Consider the following 21,803-nt stretch of genomic DNA (forward strand, 5'->3'; position numbering starts at 1 on the left):
ATATAGATAGCTTATAGCGTAGTATATGTCCCCAACCATTCTTTTTTTAGAGAAATGGGATGAAAATCTTCTATCGACTGTGCAAGCGAAAGGAGTATACTTCAGTGTAAGTGAGGTTTATACATTTTGAAATGTCTTACAATGGTGATCAGTTCCACCGTATGACCCACCCGCTTTCAATACTCGTTTGATTTATACAGGGCCCATTACGAAGTTCACTCACACACCCCCATTTACACCTATGGGTAATTTGGCAATTGAAATTCACCTTAGAAAAAAAGAGAGCACCAGGATGAAACCCCATGACGACACAGGGAGATGTCGTTTCTCTCGGCCGTGTGCTGAGGTCGCGGTATGCCTTTATGTTTAGCTTCAAAACAGCTTATTTATATGCAAAGTCCACAGACTTAGAGCCGGGTCAGACTCAAACCCTGGTCTGCAGAGGTGTGAGACAACAGCACTAACCACCCTTTTCACCATTTCATTAACAGCCAGTCCCAAGCTATTATTAAGGACGTTGTCAGACAACAACAAAGTTTACATATTGAAAGCATTATACCCTTCCGGAGTTCCTACATTACCTTGTGCTGGTACTGTCACACACACAAAAACCACATTTAAGTTATCCGCAATGAATCTTTCTTGTAGTTCTGGAAGCAGTTTAACAGTATTTTGACTTATTTTCTAAACTCCACAAAATCTGGGAAAATGATTTTTGGGACATAATGTAGTTCAAGTGCAGCACTAAAGCAGATTTCTTTGCGGTGTAGTAATTTTAGTTTTTTACTGTATGGACTTCCTGCATCAGTAGCTTCCTCTGACGCATCATCTCCTCTGCATGGCCATGAAGCCGGATATAAATACCTAAGCTGTGCTGTACCACTCAGTACCAGAATGGGTGAAAAACAAGGAGCCTCTGGGGCTTTGCAGCCCCTCCCTGCACCCAAAGGGACTGTCCTCAGCTCCGTCGTCTTGGCAAGCTCTTTGGGGCATTTAATCACTTTCAATGGACCATACCTCAGATTATCCTGTCCTTGTCAGTGGGACATCTGTTGCGTGGCAAACGAAACGCGAGCATTGAGGCGGCGAGGGAGCACTTCTGTGACACAGGCTTGCTGATGTAATAGCTAATGAGTATTTAGATCGTTATAAGTGGTAACACTTCTGATAAAAAAAATAGCCCAGGAGAAATAATTGTATTAAGCTAAACAATTTTGTGTAAAATAATGGAATAAAGATGGTTCTCAAAAAGTTGCATTAACCAGCAAGCAATAATTTAAGTTTAATAAAAATGCAGCACATTACAAGGAGTCTTAATCCACAATTTAAATATGATTTGTGAAATAATTTAATCAGAATTAGGGTCAGTCAAAGGCTTCATCTGTTTCAGGCTCAGCTTTTATCGTCAGCATTTTCAACTTCACATCACCGGAAGAAACTTTGTTTCCACCAAAACCCCAGAACCTGATTTTGATCATCTTCTCTATGGTGTTTAACGGTTCAGAGAAATCTAGCCAGACAACTGGCAAACAATGCAGCCTTTAAAAAGAGATCCACATCCAAGTGATGAAAATGTCCATTTCCTGTTTATTTCATTGTTATTTATATAATTATATATAGTTTACAGAATAAAAAAGGAAACAAATGGACATTGATGTGTGAGAATGAGGAACAGGTTACAGTACTCAATTCAGGTTCAATAATGTGTGCACAGACACAAAACAGACTTATTCATTATGAAACAGTACAAAAGGAATGTCACTGACAAAAAAAAATAAAGTCCATCATCAATAACAAATTTAAGGTATCTAGTATTAACAGAGATGGGAGGTTGTTGGGTTAAAAAAAAAAAAAAATGTAAGTGTGGAGGACACCCCACATCAGTCAGCTGGGTCCCACACACACACCAATGGCACCATGGTCCCACATGCACTCTTAAGAATTATGGATTTAATCTTTAAAAACTGATACAAAGGGAAATAAAGCCCGAAGACTCAAAATGTGACAAATGGGGAACTCTTCTCCTCAAATTTCTCTCCCAGCAGATTAGAAAAATAAAAAGACTTCATTGTTGTTATTTTTTGTTTTTAGAAAAACTGCTTGCACTGTTATGAGAAAAGGGGATTAAAAACAATACAAGCTGGGAGCACTTGTTGTTCCTCTGGTTTAAACTGGTCTGTTCTCCCTCTGCTCAGCTGCGGTCCCCATGACGACATCCATCCCAGAATGCCCCACTCTTAAGTGCTGGCCTCCCCGTCAGTGACACCCGGGGCCTGCTGTTGGCTGGAGATGGGCAGTCAGTGGGGGCTTTGTGGGGACACACTTAGTATTAGTTTGTACCCCAGCTGTAGCTGCTGTATGCCGACTTGCTGCCCTGGGACTTCTGTTGGATGGAAGAGCCCTGGGTTCGCTGTGCAGTGGCTCCCTGAGAGGAGATGGGGGTGGGACGAGAGCAGTGAATAAAATGCAGCACACTGTACTTTTCAGGAAGCACAAGCTGACATTCGCCAGCTTCGATGGAAACGTATGACATAATGCTTTAAAATGCACAATTTCAAATTAACGAAGCCTATAAAAAGCTGTCAGGTTTGTGGCAGTCCCCATCCTTCATGTTAAAACAAAAAGTTGTAGAACATAGCAACATTAGTTAAGAGAAACACATTTATACCACCAAAGTCCAACAGTGAATGACTCAGAAATGTGCAGTCAATAAACCACAGAAGCACCTCTTTCCTTAAAGAATGTAATAATGGTGTTTTTCTTCCTGCAAGTAGCAGACAGAGCAGGATATTTCCTCACCTGTGCATCCTGCTGCAGATGGTGGTGCAGTATCTGTGAGTATGGCTGCTGATGTGGGGTCAGGACATGCATGAAGGGGGCAGCGGGGTAGGCAGCTGCTGAGGCAGGGCTGATGGGACCACCGCTGCCCAAGGCGGAGGGCAGGCCGAAGGGAGCGGCAGCAGCTGCATGGAAAGCCGGCTTTTCTAAAGACTAGGAGGAAAACACAGTCTCTCAGGGTTACAGATGCCGGCGTCCAAAGGTAACTTGGAGAAGAGCAGCCATACCTGAGTCTTTGTGTAAACAGAGCCCGAAATATCAGGAACCCCAGTGTTGCTGGATGCGATAGAAACTCCTGCAAAACATGGCGAGTTAGTTGTAAACACTTTAGCCTGAAGAACAAGGCCAGCGGCTGAGCCGTAGAGACACTGACACTGCAATCTGGTAAAAAAGGTTGGCAACTGGGCCACAGAGGCACAGATGCTACGGTCTGATAATGAGGCTGGTGACTGGGCCATAGTGGCACTGATACTGCAGCTGCAATGAGGCTGATGACTGGGATGTAGAGATGCTAGTGACTGGGCCGTAGAGGCACTGAAGCTACAGCCTGATAATGAAGTAGGTGACTGGGCTGTAGAGACACCAATGCTGCATCCTGATAATAAGGATTTTTCTATTGAATTTTCTGACACCATTTACACGCAAAGCACCACCTGTTCTGCAGCAATGTAATGAACAGATATGACAGCAAGCAAGTCTGCACAGGGCTTCCACACGATGACACCCAGGGAAAAACCAAACAGATGCATGCAGGTTGAGCCCCAGCCTAGTGACAGACGCTACCGTCCATTAATGTCCATTAATGCTGCCAATGCTATACGTGCAGAACCTGAGACTCTGAACAACTCCATTCCAGAATGGCTGAGGCGGCACCCACGTTCATGCGTCAGGTCGGTGCTAAAGAAGTATCCCTCCCCCCTGCCCCCCGCCGGCATCACCAGAAGCATGGTCTCCAGGCTGGTCGTTACATACATAAATAGCTGCTGAAGGCTGGGACAGGAAGGAGAAGTTCAGCACCACATTCAGACTATCATTTGAAGAAAAGCTAAGAGCTTAGCCCTGACCTATGGAGCAGCAAAGCCAGGCGTGGAAAGCGTAGCCGGGCCGGGGGACTCACCAACTCCAGGCCCAGATACGGTACTGGCTGGCTTGCCCTGTGCAGAAGCAGCAGCTGCAGCAACAACAGAGCCATATCCACCCTTACAGAATTCCCCACTCCCCGAAGTCTGTCCCAGTTCCTCATAGCCTGCAACAGTGAGACAGACATAGACCGACAGAGTGCCGAGGGTCAGAGACAAGCAGAGCACCAAAGCGGTGAGGGTCAGACACGGGCAGGCGGTGTATCAAAGCGCAGAGGGTTCGATACAGGCAGGCTGAGTGCCGAAGCACTGAGGGTCATACAGGCAAAATGCTGAGGGTCAGACAAGTGAAGTGCCGAGAGTCAGACAAAGACAGGTGAGAGCTGAGGATCAGACAAAGGTAGTCAGATAAACAGGCAGGGAGACAGACAGGCATGAACAGCCCTGAGGGATGGATGGATGGATGGACGTACAGATGGACGGATAGACAGCCCAGAAAGTCAGTCATAAAAGGCGTTACAGGCTATGGGCAGGTGGAAGGATTGATAAGAATGAAACATAAGCAAGCAAGAAGGCGAGGAAGTTAGAAAGGTCTCAGAAATGCAAGCCGAGAAGAACCAAGTAGCTTGTGGAGGGCTGATCGCAGCCCCCCTCCCCCCAATACAGCTTACAGCTTCAAGAAACAAAGATCACATTATTTCCTCCAGCAGAATTAACTCAGATTCACCATGACATTCAGCAGCTTCCGTTAGTTGCACAGGTTTGGCAGACAGTTTACAGCCTGTGCTCCCTCTGACACCAACGCTGCTCTGGACCGTGTCCCATCACCTCTCATCCTTGTGTTCCTTATATTCCTCGCACTCACAGAAGCTGCATGTGTGTTTACACTGCCTACCTGGGCCGTATCCGTGGGAACTGTAGCCGCTAGGCTGCTGGAAGGGCCTGGCTGAGGCACCGACTCCAACGTTCACACTGTGCTGCTTGGAGGAGGCAGGGGTCACCTGGGAAGAGGAGTGTTAGAGGCTCATGTTCACCAAGGCCCAAGACAAAGAGGAGTGTTCTCCAAAACTGGAGATCTAAGAGCTTATGTCATGTTACTCATTGGACCAACTTGATTGCAGAATACATCTCAATGGAAAAAATAATGCTATCCAGTAGAAGCATGTCAGCCTTTGAGGATACCTGGGATCCATTTATATCCATTTATAGAATAAACTTAACTAAAATATAGCCTCAGTAAAAAAAAACCTATATCCCCATAATTAACCCCTCCCCGCCTCCCCCCCCCATACACACACTTACTTTTACTTACCTTCAGTATAAACCCCTGTTAGGTTGAAGAAACTGTTATTAATCATTTGTTATCATTTCTGTATAATCAGCAATGAGTGTAAATATGTATATGCATTATTTTGTTTTTCTTTACCTTCATAATTTAGATTATATTAGTTTATACGTATCCTGAGCACGTGTTTAAATAGTTGTCCACCTGAGGAAAACCAGAACTTCTTCTTACTCTCACAGTCCTTTCTTTGTTCTCACTCCAAGACCCCTGCCCCCCATTGACTATAAATAAAGGTGCCAAGGGGAACCACCCTTTGTAACACATTCCTTTGTAGCCTAGCATGCAGAGAGTGTGGTTACCCTTGTGCAAGTAAAACTCTAAGTGTGTTGTCTCGTAATTAATGGTGTGTGCAGAGTTGGAGTGGAAAGCCTGTCGCTTTCTCCAACATATTCTGTATTGTAGTTTGGTCCTGTGTGCAGGGTTGGAGTGGAAAGCCTGACGCTTTCTCCAACAACCCCACACATACATTTGACCAACTTCAGCATCCCCAACAGTGACTACTTATCTGCCTTGTCCCTGTACTGTCTCTTGTAAGTCACTTCGTATTGTCTTTTGTCTGTCTGTCTTCTCGTTCTGTCCTCACTGTCGGATCTTGTCCCACTATCTAGTCTCATGTATGTTTGTCATTTGTTTTATGCTGTATTTCAGTTTCTGAATGTTATAGATGAGCCCCCCCCCCATCTACATCTGATATAAATGTGAATGTAAATACATTTGAGAATATGTATAAAGTTGTAGGTAAATATTAAGTTGTCCTCCGAAGAGGGGGGGTGGTGGTGGGGAAAAAAAGAGTGTTAGAGACTCGTGCTGACCAAGACATTCGGTGTCTAAGGATGAAGGGTTTTGCACACTGAGCACGAATTTTTCAATCTACCATCCGATAAAAATCATTACATACAGAAACCTTGCACACTGTGTCCGATGCGCTTTACTATTCTGTAATTCCAGATATTCGCCATATGAGACAAGGAGGATGATTTTGTTGGTCATCTCACTTGAGAAATATTAACCAAATATTAAAATGAAGACCACTCATCCAATACAGTTGGTCCTGAACAGCAGTTGGCAGTATGTCTAAGGCAGGGACATACACACATCATGTGTCTAACCGGCAACCCAAACTGTACCATCGGAGAAGTGCACTCTAGGTAATTTACAGATATTCAGAAACTTGACAAACGACAAGAGACTCCACCTTCCTCTCTGCTTGAGTGGCAGGAGCAGACTCACCGGGAAAACGGCTGGGCTGTACTGGAAAGGGCTGGCCAGGCTCGGCAGTCCGGTATAATACGGCAGACTAGTGTAGCTGTATCCAGGCGGCAGCGCAGGGCTCAGGAAGGGCTGCTGCGTGCCATGCTGCGCCTGCGCCTGCTGCGTCTGTGGGAGGGGGTTGGCTGGTGCCGGGGATGAAGTGTCCCCGCGGCCGAACTTGGACAGCTCCCCCGCTGGAGAAAGGTGAGAGCACGCTCATACAAACTGGACTGCAGAAAAGCAGCCTCATCTAAGATACACCCATAAGCAGAGAGCACGGCTCATCTGAATAGACAACTGCGCAGACGTGCGACACAGGCCAGGAAGAGAACAAGCAGGAGACAGTGCCTGGGCGACGGGGAGAGGAGGGAAGACAGCAGCTGTGTGAGAGGCGGGGGAGAATGGACAGGAACAGGCTCACCAGAGTAAGGGCTGCTGGCTAAGCTGCCTTCTCTGCCTGCCAAGGCTGCAGTGGGAGAGGCGACTGGAATGCTGTAATAATCCTAAGGAAAAGAGGCAGATAACGATGTTATTCTGCTTTTATTCATGACTAAAATGACCATGACGACGTCAAGGTTTCAGTAAGCAACCTCGGAAAAAGGAGGGAAATGGCGGAGGCAAGGGGGAGAACCAGGGTGCCCAAACGAGGGACTCACCAGGGGGAATCTGGTCTGAAGCATCTGAAGATCGTCATAACCGTAGACCTGAGGCTGAGGGAGGGAAAGCAGGAAGTGCTGGTCAAGAGAGAGACGTGAAACAGCTGCTCCAGAGCAGAGCTCACTGAACTGCTCACACAGCTCCCAGCAGCCCAATACAGCTTAACTGGGAATACAGCTCACGTCTGACTCCAGACACTTTGTAAACAGTGTCATTTAAATGAGGTCCTGAACTGGGGAAAAAAGAAAAATCAGCAGAAACAGTGGCATGCAGAAGTTTGGGGAGCCCAGGTCAACATTTCTGTTACTCTGAATAAGGGTGGGTGATGAGACAAAAATAATCACTATTTTTTTTCAGACAGGATCACAATCCACGATCTCATTACAATTCCTTTTAATGTTGGTTTTTAAGACCATTTTTCAAGTTACTGAACAGTGCAGGGATCTAATTCCACCATTTAAAAAAATAGCCTTGTAAGGTAACAAAACTGAAAGAAAAAAATATTGCCAATGTCAAATTCTTTTCAGGGACCAACTCCTTCATGACATCTATCCTGCTACGTTGCCAAGTAGGGAATGGTCTGCATATTGCACATTGAATATTGGGACGAGGGTGTAAAAAGGAAAGAGGGAAAAATTCACGGTACTAGTTGCTGTTTGCCATTAATGGTATATTGGACCGCTGAAACAGACCTGGCTGACGAAACAGCTTTAGACGGATGTATGAGCCATAGAACTGTAGCTGATAGAATGTGCACTGCAGTACGACACTAATGATCTCTCTATAAAAGGTTCTAGAACGCGGACACATTTCAATCACTCACAATCTAATACTGTCCAATCACACACCCCTGACTGTGAATAGTTAAGTGAGTGGAAGATGAAATGTTCTCCAAAAAGCATATGAAGTTCAATGAAGAAACATTTGCTTTGTACAGTTTTAATGAGAACAAAAACCCCCAGGAGCTCTGAGCTCATACCAAAGTTCCCAGCACGGGGGAGGATTAGTCGTGCTTTGGGCTTGTGTTGAAGCTTGTGACAGGGGGAATGCTTCACCGGCAGTGCAATGAAATACCAGCAAAGTCTCCAAGCTGAACATGAAAAGAAGGTGGTTTCTACAACAGGATAATGAACCTAAATACACCTCAAAATCTACAATGGATGACCTCAAGTGGTGCAAGCTGAAGGTTTTGACATGGCCCTCACAGTCCCCGACCTAAAAATACTCAAGATTCTGGAGATAGACCTAAAAACCTTGTGCATGCAAGACCGCCCAAGAGTCTCACAGGACTAAAAGCCTCTTGCAAGTAAGAATGGGTGAAAATTCCCCAAACAAGAACTGAAAGACTCTTAGCTGGCTACAAAAGCATTTACAAGCTGTGATACTTGCCAAAGGAAGTATTACAAAGTACTGATCATGCAGTGTAAACGTCACTTGTAAACGCACTATAAACGTCACTTTTTAGAGCAGCTTTGCTCTACAGCGCCACTCCAAGCCTGGAGTCGAAATATGTGGTAACCTGGCACATTGGCGTGCCTGCTTTCGCCTGAAGTAAAAAGCAGCCAGCCCTGCCATCCAGAAGGTCACTGCACTGAGAACCGATGGCAGGAGACAGAGGTCTGCACTCACAGGGTAGGGGTGAAGCAGCCCGGGGTTCACCATGTAAGGGTTGGGAAGCAGTGGAGGCACCCCTGGGGGGAGGTTTGCGGGCACCTTGCCTGCAAAGGACAAGAAAGACAGCAGGTTATGCGCAACTGGTCATTTCTTATGAGCTGAGGAAGCCCCCCCCCCCCCCCCCAACCCAACCATCTGCTGACCTGAAGATGCCACTAAGCTGCGGGAGGATGAGGTGGTGGAGGTGATATGCACCACTGAGGATGCGGAGGAGGAAGAAGCCAGCGGGACGCCGAGAGTCATGGGCAGGCCGCTGACAGCGGACGTGGTACTGAGCGGGGGATTCGCTGAGCTCATGGACACTGAGGAGGGGAAAGAGGAGTGGAGGCCAGACTCACTGTCCACACTGGGGTTCTTGGAGTCGGAGAGGGAGGAGGACAGAGAGACAAAGGAGGCAGAGTGAAGAAATCGAAACACACATAAGCGACAGGCGGTTACCGCCTGCTGGGAACACTCACCAGAAGTATGGAAGCAGAGTTGTGCGCTGAGGAGGAGGAGGAGGAGGAGGAAGGCACACCGCTTTGCTGTGTGGGGACGGTGCTGTAAGGGGAGTGGCAGCCGGTCAGTGTCCCTGTGTCCAGCTCACCATTAGCAGTAATGACGTGCCACGCTTACGTGCTGTGCTGCAGCTGTGCCATAGGGGTGCCGTGAGGCTCCACTGCACCGTCCATCAAGGGGGCCGTGCTGGACACAGGGGGCGGGCTGACAGAGTCTGAGACGGCCCTCCCAGACAATGCAGGGCCTGCCGCAGCTGGGGAAGAGCAGAGGGCAGGCTATCCGACGGCTCCATGGGCTGCTACCATGCTTTCCAGACAACGGTGGCTATGTTTGTGATTTACAACCATCCCATTGGTGTGTAAGGTTTTATCTGTATCGCGTTCCTGCTCAAACCCAGTGTATCTGACTCGATGGCCCACTGGCAGTGATGCAAGCTACCGAGAACAGGACTACAGTAGAGAAATTAAAGCAGTGGGATTCAAGTGACCACCTTATTCATGTAAAACAACCAGTGCGATGAGCAGGAAGAGTGCTCACCTTCAAGGACCTGCACTGTCTGCCTGGAGTTGAAGCCATTCTGGGAAAAGACAGAAGATGAGAGCTGAGGAAGAGAGACCCAGGTGAATCAGCGGGACACTGGGAAGGTCTTAACCTACAGAGAGCCCATGACAGATTAACTACTGTAGAAACCGACTGACAGACATGGACTTCACATGAAGAGTCGAAGGATTCTGAAATGACTGACATTTGGTAACTGCAGCTGAAGAATCCAAGTTATATCACTTTGATAGATCATTTTGAAATAAACTAATGTTTCACTGAAATGAAAGGGGAAACAAAACTGATATGTAACATCCCTAGACAGGGTTGGATACTGTGATGTTTGAACTATGCTGACCATCAGAAACTATTCTGTTTGCATTACGCCATCGCGGGTTTTGGTCCAGAACAAGCTGAGAACTGAGTGCCAAGAAACAAAGATCAGATCTGTCAAATGTGAGAAGATGCAAATTCTGTACAGGCTTAATCTATACCAAGCCTGTTAGATGTAATCGTCAACATAATATTCATCTGACAGCCTAATTTATGTATACCACAAGAAATAAAATGACTTCATTCAAGTTTGACTTAATTGTCTGTTAGAATAAAGCTGTAAATCTATGAAGGTTTCCTCACATATGTAGCATTACAATAAACCGGGACTCAAATTTAAAAAAAAATTAAAATTTAAACTTACAACAAATTTTAGAGGAGCCTGTTTATGCTGTTCTCCAATAGGCCAGTTCTAGCTGATGGGCATTTCCATACCAGACAAAGTAACACTATGTATGTCAGTCAAAATGCTTAGTGTATTAAATCATGCTGAATGCCTCATCAAGTCTGACTGCATAAGCTTAAGAGTTGAGACCATTCGTTCACTACTTTGTTCCCCCCTTCCCTTCACTTGCGCCCCTGCAAAGGGGCACTTATAAAATATGTCTAATCTTTACAAGTTCTTTTCAGTCTTTTTTCAGGCACTTTCCTATTAGAGAAGCAAGCTTAGCAAGATCCTCATGACAGGCGCATACTACAAAGCCTGCAAGCCAAACAAACGACTGCTTTCTGATTTAAAAAGCCATCAGAGATATGTGGACTGTGCTTTGCCCGGGAAGACAGACCTGGTTACACTTACAAACCTTTAAGAGCATTCTGCCCCTCTGTGGACTTTAATGATTTTATTCACTACATCAACTGCAAACACACCACATATCAGTGAGCCGAAATATCTTGAGTCACCTGCCACAGCTTATGAACTAAGCCAAGGTAAAAGTACGGGTCAAACCCATGCGGGGATTCCATGACAAAGAGCAGCGGAAGTGTCCACAGGGGTGCAATGTGACAATACGGTGATCAGAGCGTGTCTGAGACCCTCATCCATATCAGACCATCTGAGAAGGTCAGCAGGCTGCAGAAGCACCTCACCTTCATGGGCGGTATGTCCTTCTTTGGTGATGAGGAGACAGAGGTGGGGTACCATTGGTTCTGTGTAGCTCTCTGATCAAAAGCGGCCCCACCTACTGCCACTGCCGCCTGTGGGGGGAATGGGGCACCACCACCCTCATAGCCCTGGTCCTGACTGGAGAGGGAGGGTGCTGATTCACTAGAAGAGGCGAAAGTGGTTAATAAGACAACATCCAACAGACCAATTCACCATCTTCTACACAGCCAAAGCACCTGGCAGCCTCTGCTTTGCTTTCAGTCATTGATCACAATATGCAGCATTTGCTTTACTTTGCGAAGAACCAAACAGGAATGTGGGTTTGGCTGGAAGAGGCCCTTGCTTGTCTCAGGCTGGTTTGAAAAACACATGGGCTGTGTCCAAATTCAGGGGCTGCATCCTTTGAAGGACAGTCTATGAAGGTGTAGCCTTTGTAGGCCGTGATATTTGTATCACCAGCTGTTCCTGCCCTTACCCATGAGCCACAAAGCGTTGCTCTTATTGCCTAGACGGGATACATCCACTTTACTTCTACGCAATGAATCTTGGGATATGGTGGGCTGTGAAGGATCCATCAGGTATATCCATCACAGAATGGGAAAAGGAGAAGACCTGAATAAGCCTGTGAAATGGGACAGCCTTGTCACACTGCTGTGACGCACTCGGCCTTCGAATGCAGCCTTAGTAGGATGCAGCCCCTGAAATGAGACAGCCTTGTCACACTGCTGTGACGCATTCGGCCTTCGAATGCAGCCTTAGTAGGATGCAGCCCCTGAATTCAGTCACAGCCAGGGTCCCAGCCGCACTTGGGCTTCTCGCACCCATGGCCAGACAGCTAAAAGGGACAGAGTTACCTGCTGGCACTGCTGTACAGGCTGGTCTGCACCTGACTGCAGGGAGAGCTCCTCGCCGGCGTGGAGTCATATTCGGCAATGACTGGTTCTGATCCAAACTGCAAAGCTCCAAACTGGAGGCTAAGTCCAGACATGTCAGCCGAAGCAGGCATCTCCACTGCTAGTGATGGAATCTGGCAGAAGACAGAAGAGGAAGCTGGGCAGTAAGAAAGCAGGAGTGGAGGCGATCTGAACCATGATCCACTGACCAGTACGGGTCACAGGAGTGAGGCGCCACTTATGGCATGCGAGTGAGTTCACAATATGCAAGAAATGTCTATGTGGTGACAGTATGAGGTCTTCATAACCAAGATGTCACGGGCCTGAGCCAGGAGCAACCCACCTTTGTGCTGAGAGAGCTCTTTTTCTTCTGCTGCCGGAGCCTGTGCTGCTGAAGCTGGGGGCTAGAGGAGCCATGGAAGACTTGTTGGCCAGGGCTCTGCACCACCCTGGAGACAGGGGGCAAGGAACGGGCAGCCAGCACGGAACTTGTCTGGGGGGGCAATGAAGCTGAGCCGGAAGGTTTGTCCTGAAGGAAAGCTTCCACCACGGAGGAGGCCGAGGTGCTGCTGGACTGATAAGCTGGGTGCTTGGTGAAAGGGTCACGGAGCAAAGGATCCAGCTTGGACTTCCGGTCTGAAGGGGCCAGAGTACCTAGTCAGACACAATCCTACATAGCCGTGTCTTGGTTGTTTCATTATGTTTTAGAACTTCAAGTAACTTTCACTTTCATTATTGAATAATATAAGTGTTCTCGTGCTTTCCCCGGTGGTGGTCAGGGCCAGCCGGGTGACCTGGCCCAGCCCAATGCCCTATCGCACACCACTGCTTTTCCAACAGCTTTTACCCAGGCCTCACCGTACTGCTCCAGAGATGAACGTGTCTCCCAGGAGCTGGCTGGGCCGGTGGACCCTATTTGGGTGTGCTGAGCTGCCAACTGGACCAGAGCCTGGGCCATCTTGTACTGCTCCAGGAACTGGGGGCCACTAGTGCTGCCTGTACAGGTGGTCTTGGGCTCCCCCACCTCTCCAAAGGACTTGCTGAGCAGCCCAGCCTGGATGTCCAGTAAAAAGGGGTAAATGAGATCCGACAGACAGAGGGGCCACCACCCCATCATGCAGAGAGGAGAGACGATAAGAAGGGGACGGGACAGGAGGAGGAACAGAAAGCACGTGTGCAGCCTCAAGGCTGCTGCTTCGGCTCCTTGCACTAGTACTCTACCAGCACGGTTATGGCTGAAATTCTTAATATATAAAAATTACCTTTGCAAGTTACTTTAGTTAGCAGAAGATAACAATAACACTAAAAGTAGGACTGCATGTAGGGACCATGCAAACCCCAATGACACAGAGGGAGATTAAGCGATACCGACCGCACTGTGCGCAGGACTGCATGTGGGGACCATGCAAACCAAAAACACACAGAGCATGGCTGACATTCTGACCCCAGAAGTGAGGTGCTAGTGCTGCCCCATGAGCTACTGTGACACCCCTCTGAAAAAGGATATTCTTAACAAATATAAACCAGGGCACACATTAGTTGGGACCTCCATCTGGTTTAACACGTCTAATCTATACACTTGCCCTGTCTGCCTATTTTGGCTTAGTTTTCTAGGTTTGGCTACAGACACTTGTCACTGTTGCTGCCATTCATAATTAGGGTGAACCTGGCACAAGAGATCAGTTAATTGGCTGCATCGTTCCCATTGCTGATATGGGTGCTGGTTAAATGGTGTCACACAGGGACTCTTGTTTAATTCAGCGGAAGCAAGCAAAGATGCATGAAAAAAGCAAGGTTTTTCAGTTGCAGCCTAAATACACCTGGGGGCAAATTAATGAGGGGGAATACAGCCAAAACGGGGCTGGGAGTGGTGGGGGCGACTACCTGTGAGGCCCCTGGGAACGATATCACCACCAAGAGCAAGGGGAAGACTGAAGGCAGCAAAGCATGCAGCCTGCTATAGGTCTACCCTCTGTACTGACCATGCTGTTCCCGCAGGGGGCATTGGGGGCAGTCTGCACCAGCGGGGTGCTCTGCTGGGAGCTGCTGAAAACCAGGGGCTGGGAGGGCGCGGGTGGTCGAGAGGCATCCCGTGGCACAGGCTCCGCATGCGTGGATGAGGATGGAGTCGGTTTGCCCAGCAGCACTGCCAGGTCAATCCTGCGGGGGGCAGAAAGTGTCTGCTGACAGAGCCACAGCTACGGCTTGCGGAATCTGACGTAGGCATGTAGCTAAGAACTAAAAGAATCATGCTGCATTTACCCGACAAGTAATCTGCTACAGCTAGTGTGCCTGCCAGCTTATTGAAGCAGTACCATGGATCACAACAAAAATGTTATGAAGTCTAATTTCTAATCCCATCAAAGTCACCATGAATTGAGGTGCAGCTTTCTTTGCAGTCAGCAAGCAGCGTCCAAATGACCTGAAGTACCAGGATCTGCCATGCCGAAGGGGCAAAAATCACTCCTTTATCAGTTCTTTGATTCTGACTTGAAACGTTGACATAAAAATTGAGAGACTATGCGCAAGAGACAAACACCCAGAAATATTTTGATTTCAAGGACCTAACAGTGCCACCCTGCACGTGCCACTCAGGGACAATTTCTGTGCTCCCCCCCCACTGAGGCCAGAAGGCCAGGAGACCTACCTCTGTCCGGCCGTGATGCTGAAGGCTGGTGGGGCTGGTGGCACAGAGGCTACGCTCGCTGCAGTAAACACCTTGGTCTCTGCCATCTGTGATGGGCAGGGGCACAGTGGCACACACATAAAGGGAAGGCGTGAGCAGTCAGCAAGTTTGCAACAGCCGCCCCCGTGCCTGTACTCACATCCTCGGCCCAGTCTTCAGTGGCTGTCCTCCAGGTAGCTGGGAATATCAGGACACTCAGTTACTCACAAACATACTTCCCATTTAGACCCCCAACTCAGCCCAGGCGGAGGCAGGGAGGACAAGCACCATCATGACTGGGCAGAATCAGGAGCCTGCCAGCCAATCAGGGCTCTCCTGTAGTAGTACTATGCTGCATCATAACACCAACAACTTGCAAAAAGATGCATGTGGCTAAGAGCACACATGAGAGCTGGATGTTTCACTGCAGCAGTTAACCAATGAGCAGATTGCAGGGCAGCCCGATTTGGCCTGGAAAAGGCCACACACCTGGGGTCGTGTCGAACCTCCTGGAAGAGCTTTCTGCTTCAACGCCAGAGAACAGCAGCCCTGCGGACAGGCAGAGCAGCAACAGGTGACACATTCACCCAGAGACGTGCAGGGTTCTACTCCAGAAGCATCAGGTGAGTAGGGGCTTTCGTGCTGAAAGATGAACAAACCAGCTCACTCTGCCCATTTTCCAATGCTTGGTCCTAAATACTCAAGCCCTTTAAAGAAAATCAAACCTTTTGCCAAAGGGATGTCATATTTAGCTCCATCTTTGGGCTAAAATGATTCAGCTTCCTAAATGATTCAGGCGATTTTGAAAATGCAGTTCATTAGTGATGGAGCAGAAACAACAATTGAAAACAGTTAGTTGTTGTCATAGTAACATAATATCTGACTGACTGTTGCCAGCTTCAGGTTCGGCACTGCTCCTGCGGTCCCAGGCGCCGCCATGAGCGGAGGCCTCGCCAGCCGCCGTCGGCTCTCTATAGTCCGCTGGGTTGAACGTGCTGCAGGGGAAAGTGGCTGAAGTTAATGCATGATACGCGGATGTCAGCCCTTACAACAATGCTGGAGTGTGTGTCCTCCACAATTTAGGACTTGCAAATCAACTCCATGGGATCCATCTTGGTAGAAAGGGGATAGTCCTATGGGATCAGAAGAAGCTTCAATTTCAACAAATCACTTAGCAGAAAGTGTTTCATCTGGAGTTTTCTGTCATTTTTATCCGCGAGTCTTAGCAAAGATGTCCTACGCATCACTGTGAGTAAAGTTACATTCAAGATGTTGCTCTGCGTAGATGCAGATCTAGAACGAGTCAAATGCAAAGGTGCTTTGAGGGCGGGCAGGTGGGCACCAAAGCTTCACTGTCGGCACATTAGCATGATAGCTGCCAGCTCTGGGTTTCCCCACTTTTAACTGGCCTCCTGACACATTGCCACGGAGCACATGAATGGCAGCTGTAAGATTAATCCCTCTAGTTGTAGCCAAATCCAAGCTAAAATGGATTCTGCACTAATACTGAGTAAATGATGACCGGCAGCCGAGTAGCAACATCATCTACCTTCACCAGGCTTACGGGGTGGGTCGCAGTGCAAGAGCTGACTTAGGTCCTGCTCTGAAGCTTCTAGATCACATGCTCCCGACCAGCTTGACTTCTACAGTACAGATGTACTGACACCAACCGGGGGGCAAATCACTAAAGCTGTAAGGTCCACCTGACCCCCCAATATAACCCCTCTATACATGTCACTTAAAATCCACTCACCTCTCGTCTCCTGACAAATCATATCTTGTCCCCTTATCACTCTGGCTTTAGAGAGAAACAACAACAATGAATATAGAAGATTGGGGGTATATTCTGTCCAAGTCTTCTCACATTTCAGCCAAAAACACACAATACAGTTTGTTGAAATTTGAATCGGAAAACATGCTGAACTGGCTCTCTAGTCATGCAATCACAAAAGGGGGAATTCATTTTTAATGAAGGGCTGAAAGTGTGTGTGTGTGTAATCAGACAGGTCAAACCACACGTGGACCATAAGTCATGGGATGAGGCTGTCGACAAAGACATTCCCACAGTGTTACTAGGAGTCACATTCACACACACCCAAGGACTGCCACGGCACAGAGCACGGCACGGCATGGCACAGCACACGCAAGCCACTGCACACCATGCTGGACGGAGTGTACCTTTTCAGTGCAGGAAGCGTACTGGTGCACTGTGTTAAGAGTTAGCTCAGCGTACAAGACTGCCTTCAATGTCCCTTTCTAGGAGAATGATATTTCTCACAAGCCAAGCAGGTTTCTGCACTGATGCCCACAGCTCAGCATTTGAATTAAGGGGGCACCAGCCTTTCCCCATTACTAATCTCATAATTTGAGAGTGAGGTGACAAGCAACTGACCCTGAAAGACAGCATCGCAGGCCCACCTGTCACCCTCCAAAACCCAGACATAGAGCAAAGAGCAAAGAGCAGCAGCAGCCCAGACAGACCAGCACAGGCAGGCTGTGCAGAAATGACACCAGGGCCTGAACTGCCCAGGAGGGCACAGGCCTGAACTGCCCAGGAGGGCACAGGCCTGAACTGCCCAGGAGGACACATGTGCACTGCATCAGCGTGAGCTTTCCCACAACATCAACGCTTACTGCATGGGTGCAGCTGCTGCTCTTTGGGGAGGGAAGCATGCACAGCTGGACCGCAGGCTTACCCCATGGCCAGCGCTGAAAACCTGCCCCCACGCCTGCCAGGGCCCCCTAGGAAGGAAGAGGCAAGAGCACACATCAGCTCCTAGAAACTGTCCTGCCCACCGCATTTAAGGACAAGGTGCAGTAAATGAAGCAGTCCACTGCTCTGCTGGTATCCCACCTCTGCCCCGATACTTCCCCCGGCGCCCGTGCTCCACCCCGGGGCCCTTGCTGCCATCTAGCCCGTTCTCCTGAGCATGACCTAAGAGTGGCAGAGAAAGAGGAAGATGAGGCAGGGCAGTAGGCAGGAAGGCACAAAATCTGTGGCGGAAACAAAACACCATTCAGAAGCCACTCTAACATGTCCAGAGTAGCACAGAGAAAAGGCTACAGTGGGCAGACAGACATCCTAATAAAGCCACCATGTACTATAATACTATGATCCTAGGCTGTCTGGGTTCAGCAGTCTGCACCCCTTCCTAAGCTGAGATCCCAGGCTGTCTGGGTTCAGCAGTCTGCACTCTAGCAATTGCTGTATCATGTAATGACCACAGTGCATGCGCCAGATATGTCTGTCAGGACAGAGCAAGGTGCACAGTATCATGGCCACCTTTCTCTCTCTCCTTCTCCCTCCCTTACCTTCTCGCCCCCGACTGGTACCCCGGCCACGACGGGATGGCGCCCCCCGACGGCGAGCCGTTTCCTTCTCTCCTCCATGATTCCGGTTATCCTTCCCATTTTCCTCGGCTTGCACAATCTCCTTCTGCCCGGATACACTTTTCTTCTTGCCCACCATTTCCCATGAATCCTGGGGTATGAGGCACCAGTAAGAGAAAGACAGCAGATGATTGCAAATGAAACAAAAGACATTAGAATCACTTGCAATTGCACAATAGTCTATGGCATCTAAGCCTGCACAATCCCCCAGTCTCACATCTCTAACTCATTCCTTCATCTCTGACCCACTACAGTCCAAAACAGCAGTCCTAGCTATGAACCATTAGAAGCATGTAACTGTATCAGCTGTCAGACCTTAATACTTAATACTCCTTCCTTGGGCAGGTCCTTCAGACCCTTCAACAACCAATCTCAAGCTGCTCTTCTCACTGCATGACCACACACTGCATGCCTGAAAGCTCCCTTGCAGGACATTCCGACTGACCCCACCCCCTAGCTGAGACTCACAGTGTCCAGGTTGCCCTCCAACAGCACGTTGATGGCCCTGTTCACATCACCATTGCAGTCATGCAGCGCAATCATGGATTCATCCTGGTTCTTGCCTGTGATGTCCACCAACTGCCAAAAGGACAAAACTGAATGAGGCTACATCAGATGAATGCAGTGGCAGCCTTTGTATATGTTATTTGGATGCTAACTGTAGCATTAACACAGGTAATTGTAACTTTTAAGGCATAAAAATGGACTCTGAAGAAGAGTTTTCTACCATTGGGGGTACATTAATGTTGCTCCGACCAAGATGTAGCCTTTCTTCCAACACTGAGGCAAAGGCGCTCACAGCTTTTTGAGAATGCCATGGGACTGGACAGTACCTGCTTCACCTTCTCCTCAAAGTCTGTGTCACTGCAGTCAGAAATCATCTGTGCCAGACGGATCTGCTCAGCTGTGGCCTGGGAGGAAGAGGGCAGTCAGCTCTGACAAACTGCACAAGCGTTTTTTACAGGGTGCTTTAAGAGATTTGACAGCTCAAGGCACTTTTCTTTTACTCCTGGTAGGTCTGGGTCATGAGAAAGTAACTGTTTGGAGAGGATGCAATTAAAAACCCCACAAAAATTTGCATGAGGTTTGGGGGACGCTCCAGGTCTGTTTCAATTTTCAAACACTGTGACCTTCACTGGTATATTAATAGACATTGCTGAACTCAATTCCTAAAGACCGCAAACTCTCAAACACAAACCTTAAACAAGACATTCATGTCTTGTCATGGTGTGCACATCTCAGTAAATGAAGCTATTTTATATACACTCTTATATAAAACCACATATATTTGCCATTTGTACATTTCTGCAAATCCCATCTTATTAAGACACACAGGCAAGATGGTGAGAGAGGATCCTGGGCTCACCCATCTCTCCAGTGGCCCTGGTGTAGTTTTCGTGGATAAGGGTCTTACTCAAGGGCTCAACAATGACATGATCACTCTGCTAGGCATGGGATTCAAACAAATGCCCTTCCACAATGTCCTAACCTGAAGTAAAGAGCCCATTTGAAGAAACACCATATTGGTCCAGGTATGTGATGACAGACAGGAGATGTCAGTATGCCTTACCTGCATGTTGCTTTGGACAAAAGCATCTCCTAAATAAATATATTTAATGTAAATGAAATGCCTGGGTGTCATTTAGGCAGCACTCATGGGCTCCATGTAAAGGAGCTGGCTCTGGGCCCATCAGCATTACCTGAGGCCTCTGCTTGGTCTGTGCCTGGCTCTGTGTCGCCTCCAAGCTGGTACGAGCTTGGCTGTGTCCCACCGACGTCATCATTTACAGTATATACAAATGACAATATTTACAAAAGAAACAAAAAACACCTGCAAGGGACAATTTGGGACACTTACACACGGACCAATCTCCATACTACTCAGAAGTAGCAAAACGCTTAAGAAACATGCACAGCAAATGGGAAACAAAAGATGTTTTGACATTTAACCAAATTTACTTTTAAATCACATAGCATTAACATTACATGTAAAATCTTGAATTTTACCCGGTCACAATTGTCGCTGGGTTATGCAGTCTTGAAAACAACAGAAATGCTCAACAGGTCATTAAAATTTTATTAATATTCTTTAAACACAGCTGAAATGAATCACAAATTGCTGATGTATGCAAGCATGTGCCTATTTAAACTCAGCAAATTTTCATTCTGTATTAATTATTAAAATCGCAATTATTAACTGTAGGACAGGAAAGAGGTTAGTTTTAAACACATCTCCCTATGCTTATTATGACATAGTAAGCAATAAAAATACTGCAGATAACCAATGAGGGATATCCAGAAATCAGTCAAAAGAAATATACAGGTTATGCCAAGAGGTCTCCTGCACTCAGTAAAAACTTGGACACCAAACTGGTACAAAACCTTGCAGGTAGATGACTTTGGCTAACCTTACTTATGTTATTGTAGCCATAATATGACAATGTGTCAGACAACTGTAGCAGACGTTGTCAGACAGGTTATAAATTTGCTACTAATTTCTACTCTTAACGAACCTGGCAAACAATAGAAGGGGGGAATGTAGTTAAATCAAAATAAACTTTAAAAATGCATTCAAATAAATTAGACCCATTAGTCAGTTATATAAAAAAAAAACAGGCAAATGAACGTAACTTTATTTGATCATTTACATTTTGAAACCCTAATATCCAGTGTCATAAAAACACAGTTGCCGCGAATTCCGACAATCGCCGGGCGACGCTGCAGATCTTAGATTTTATGTAGCTTGTTCTCGTGCCTCTCTGTTAGTACAGATACAGCAACAAGCCCGATGAGCGCCACCAACTGTGACAAACATCACCTTGCAGCTATTAACACGTTCGTGACAAAACACATCTTACAAAAGAAATTTACAAACGGGTAGACATTCGTCGCCACACTGTTTCACCCTCTTTGTGTATATTTTCACTAACTAACCATCGCTGCACAGTTCAGTTCGTCCTGGAAACACCACCACGGCATCACCGATGTACTTGACACCGGGGATCTCATCAGGCCTCTAGGCCCCAAATAACAAACAAAAATAAGACTTGATATACTGACCAGAAACCCGGTTAGAGGCCTGAAATACAGCGTTCAATTTGACTATGCGGTCTCAATACGACCTCCTAATCGGGTCTGAACAAAAATGAGTCCCCTAAATCCACAAACGGAATAGGGAAACAAGCCGACCAAACTCGTAGCAACAATACAGACACTGTTGACTTCGGTTTTACCTGTTTCTTTTCCACAGACACGCTAACACTCGTGTCACGTGGTCCCACAACACCGCTCGGCTTCAAGGAAACGACACCTTGGTCATGTGACGCACCCGGAAACTCGCTGTCGGTGGTCCTTGTCAAACGCTCACTAAGGAACTTCTGACGTCTTCCGAACGAATACTGGTTAGAATATAATGAGAATGTATAATGTATATGTGTAAGATTACGATTAATTTTTTTGATCCCAGGGGGAAATTCTGGTGTATATAGCAACAAAAACATAGTGCACAGGTGAAGATAAATATGCACATACATAG

At 47.3% G+C, this 21,803-nt stretch overlaps 1 protein-coding gene across 5 annotated transcripts; it reads right to left on the reverse strand.

Moving 5' to 3' along the window:
* Positions 1-1,564: 1,564 nt before the first annotated feature.
* On the reverse strand, positions 1,565-21,588 carry LOC125718590 (ubiquitin-associated protein 2-like). Of its 5 annotated transcripts, none has more exons than XM_048992468.1 (30): positions 21,502-21,588; positions 19,969-20,099; positions 19,102-19,179; positions 18,737-18,847; positions 18,191-18,359; positions 17,733-17,813; positions 17,575-17,620; positions 16,632-16,676; positions 15,767-15,873; positions 15,368-15,427; positions 15,039-15,076; positions 14,861-14,946; positions 14,196-14,373; positions 13,072-13,267; positions 12,557-12,849; positions 12,175-12,347; positions 11,305-11,482; positions 9,880-9,943; positions 9,460-9,595; positions 9,303-9,384; positions 8,988-9,198; positions 8,800-8,888; positions 7,170-7,223; positions 6,935-7,016; positions 6,493-6,707; positions 4,813-4,918; positions 3,956-4,084; positions 3,066-3,133; positions 2,800-2,991; positions 1,565-2,425 (listed from the first exon to the last, which is right to left on the reverse strand). In XM_048992468.1, the coding sequence occupies exons 2-30, from the start codon at positions 20,050-20,052 to the stop codon at positions 2,330-2,332; spliced, it is 3,447 nt and encodes a 1,148-aa protein (XP_048848425.1). In that variant the 5' UTR covers positions 20,053-20,099; positions 21,502-21,588; the 3' UTR covers positions 1,565-2,329. The 5 variants fall into 5 exon arrangements, with proteins under 5 accessions (XP_048848425.1, XP_048848424.1, XP_048848426.1 ...); XM_048992467.1 differs by having other exon boundaries at positions 21,329-21,525; XM_048992469.1 differs by having other exon boundaries at positions 9,880-9,919; positions 19,969-21,525.
* Positions 21,589-21,803: the final 215 nt, after the last annotated feature.

The sequence above is a fragment of the Brienomyrus brachyistius genome, chromosome 23 (genome assembly GCF_023856365.1).
Source record: "Brienomyrus brachyistius isolate T26 chromosome 23, BBRACH_0.4, whole genome shotgun sequence".
Taxonomy (NCBI): domain Eukaryota; kingdom Metazoa; phylum Chordata; class Actinopteri; order Osteoglossiformes; family Mormyridae; genus Brienomyrus; species Brienomyrus brachyistius.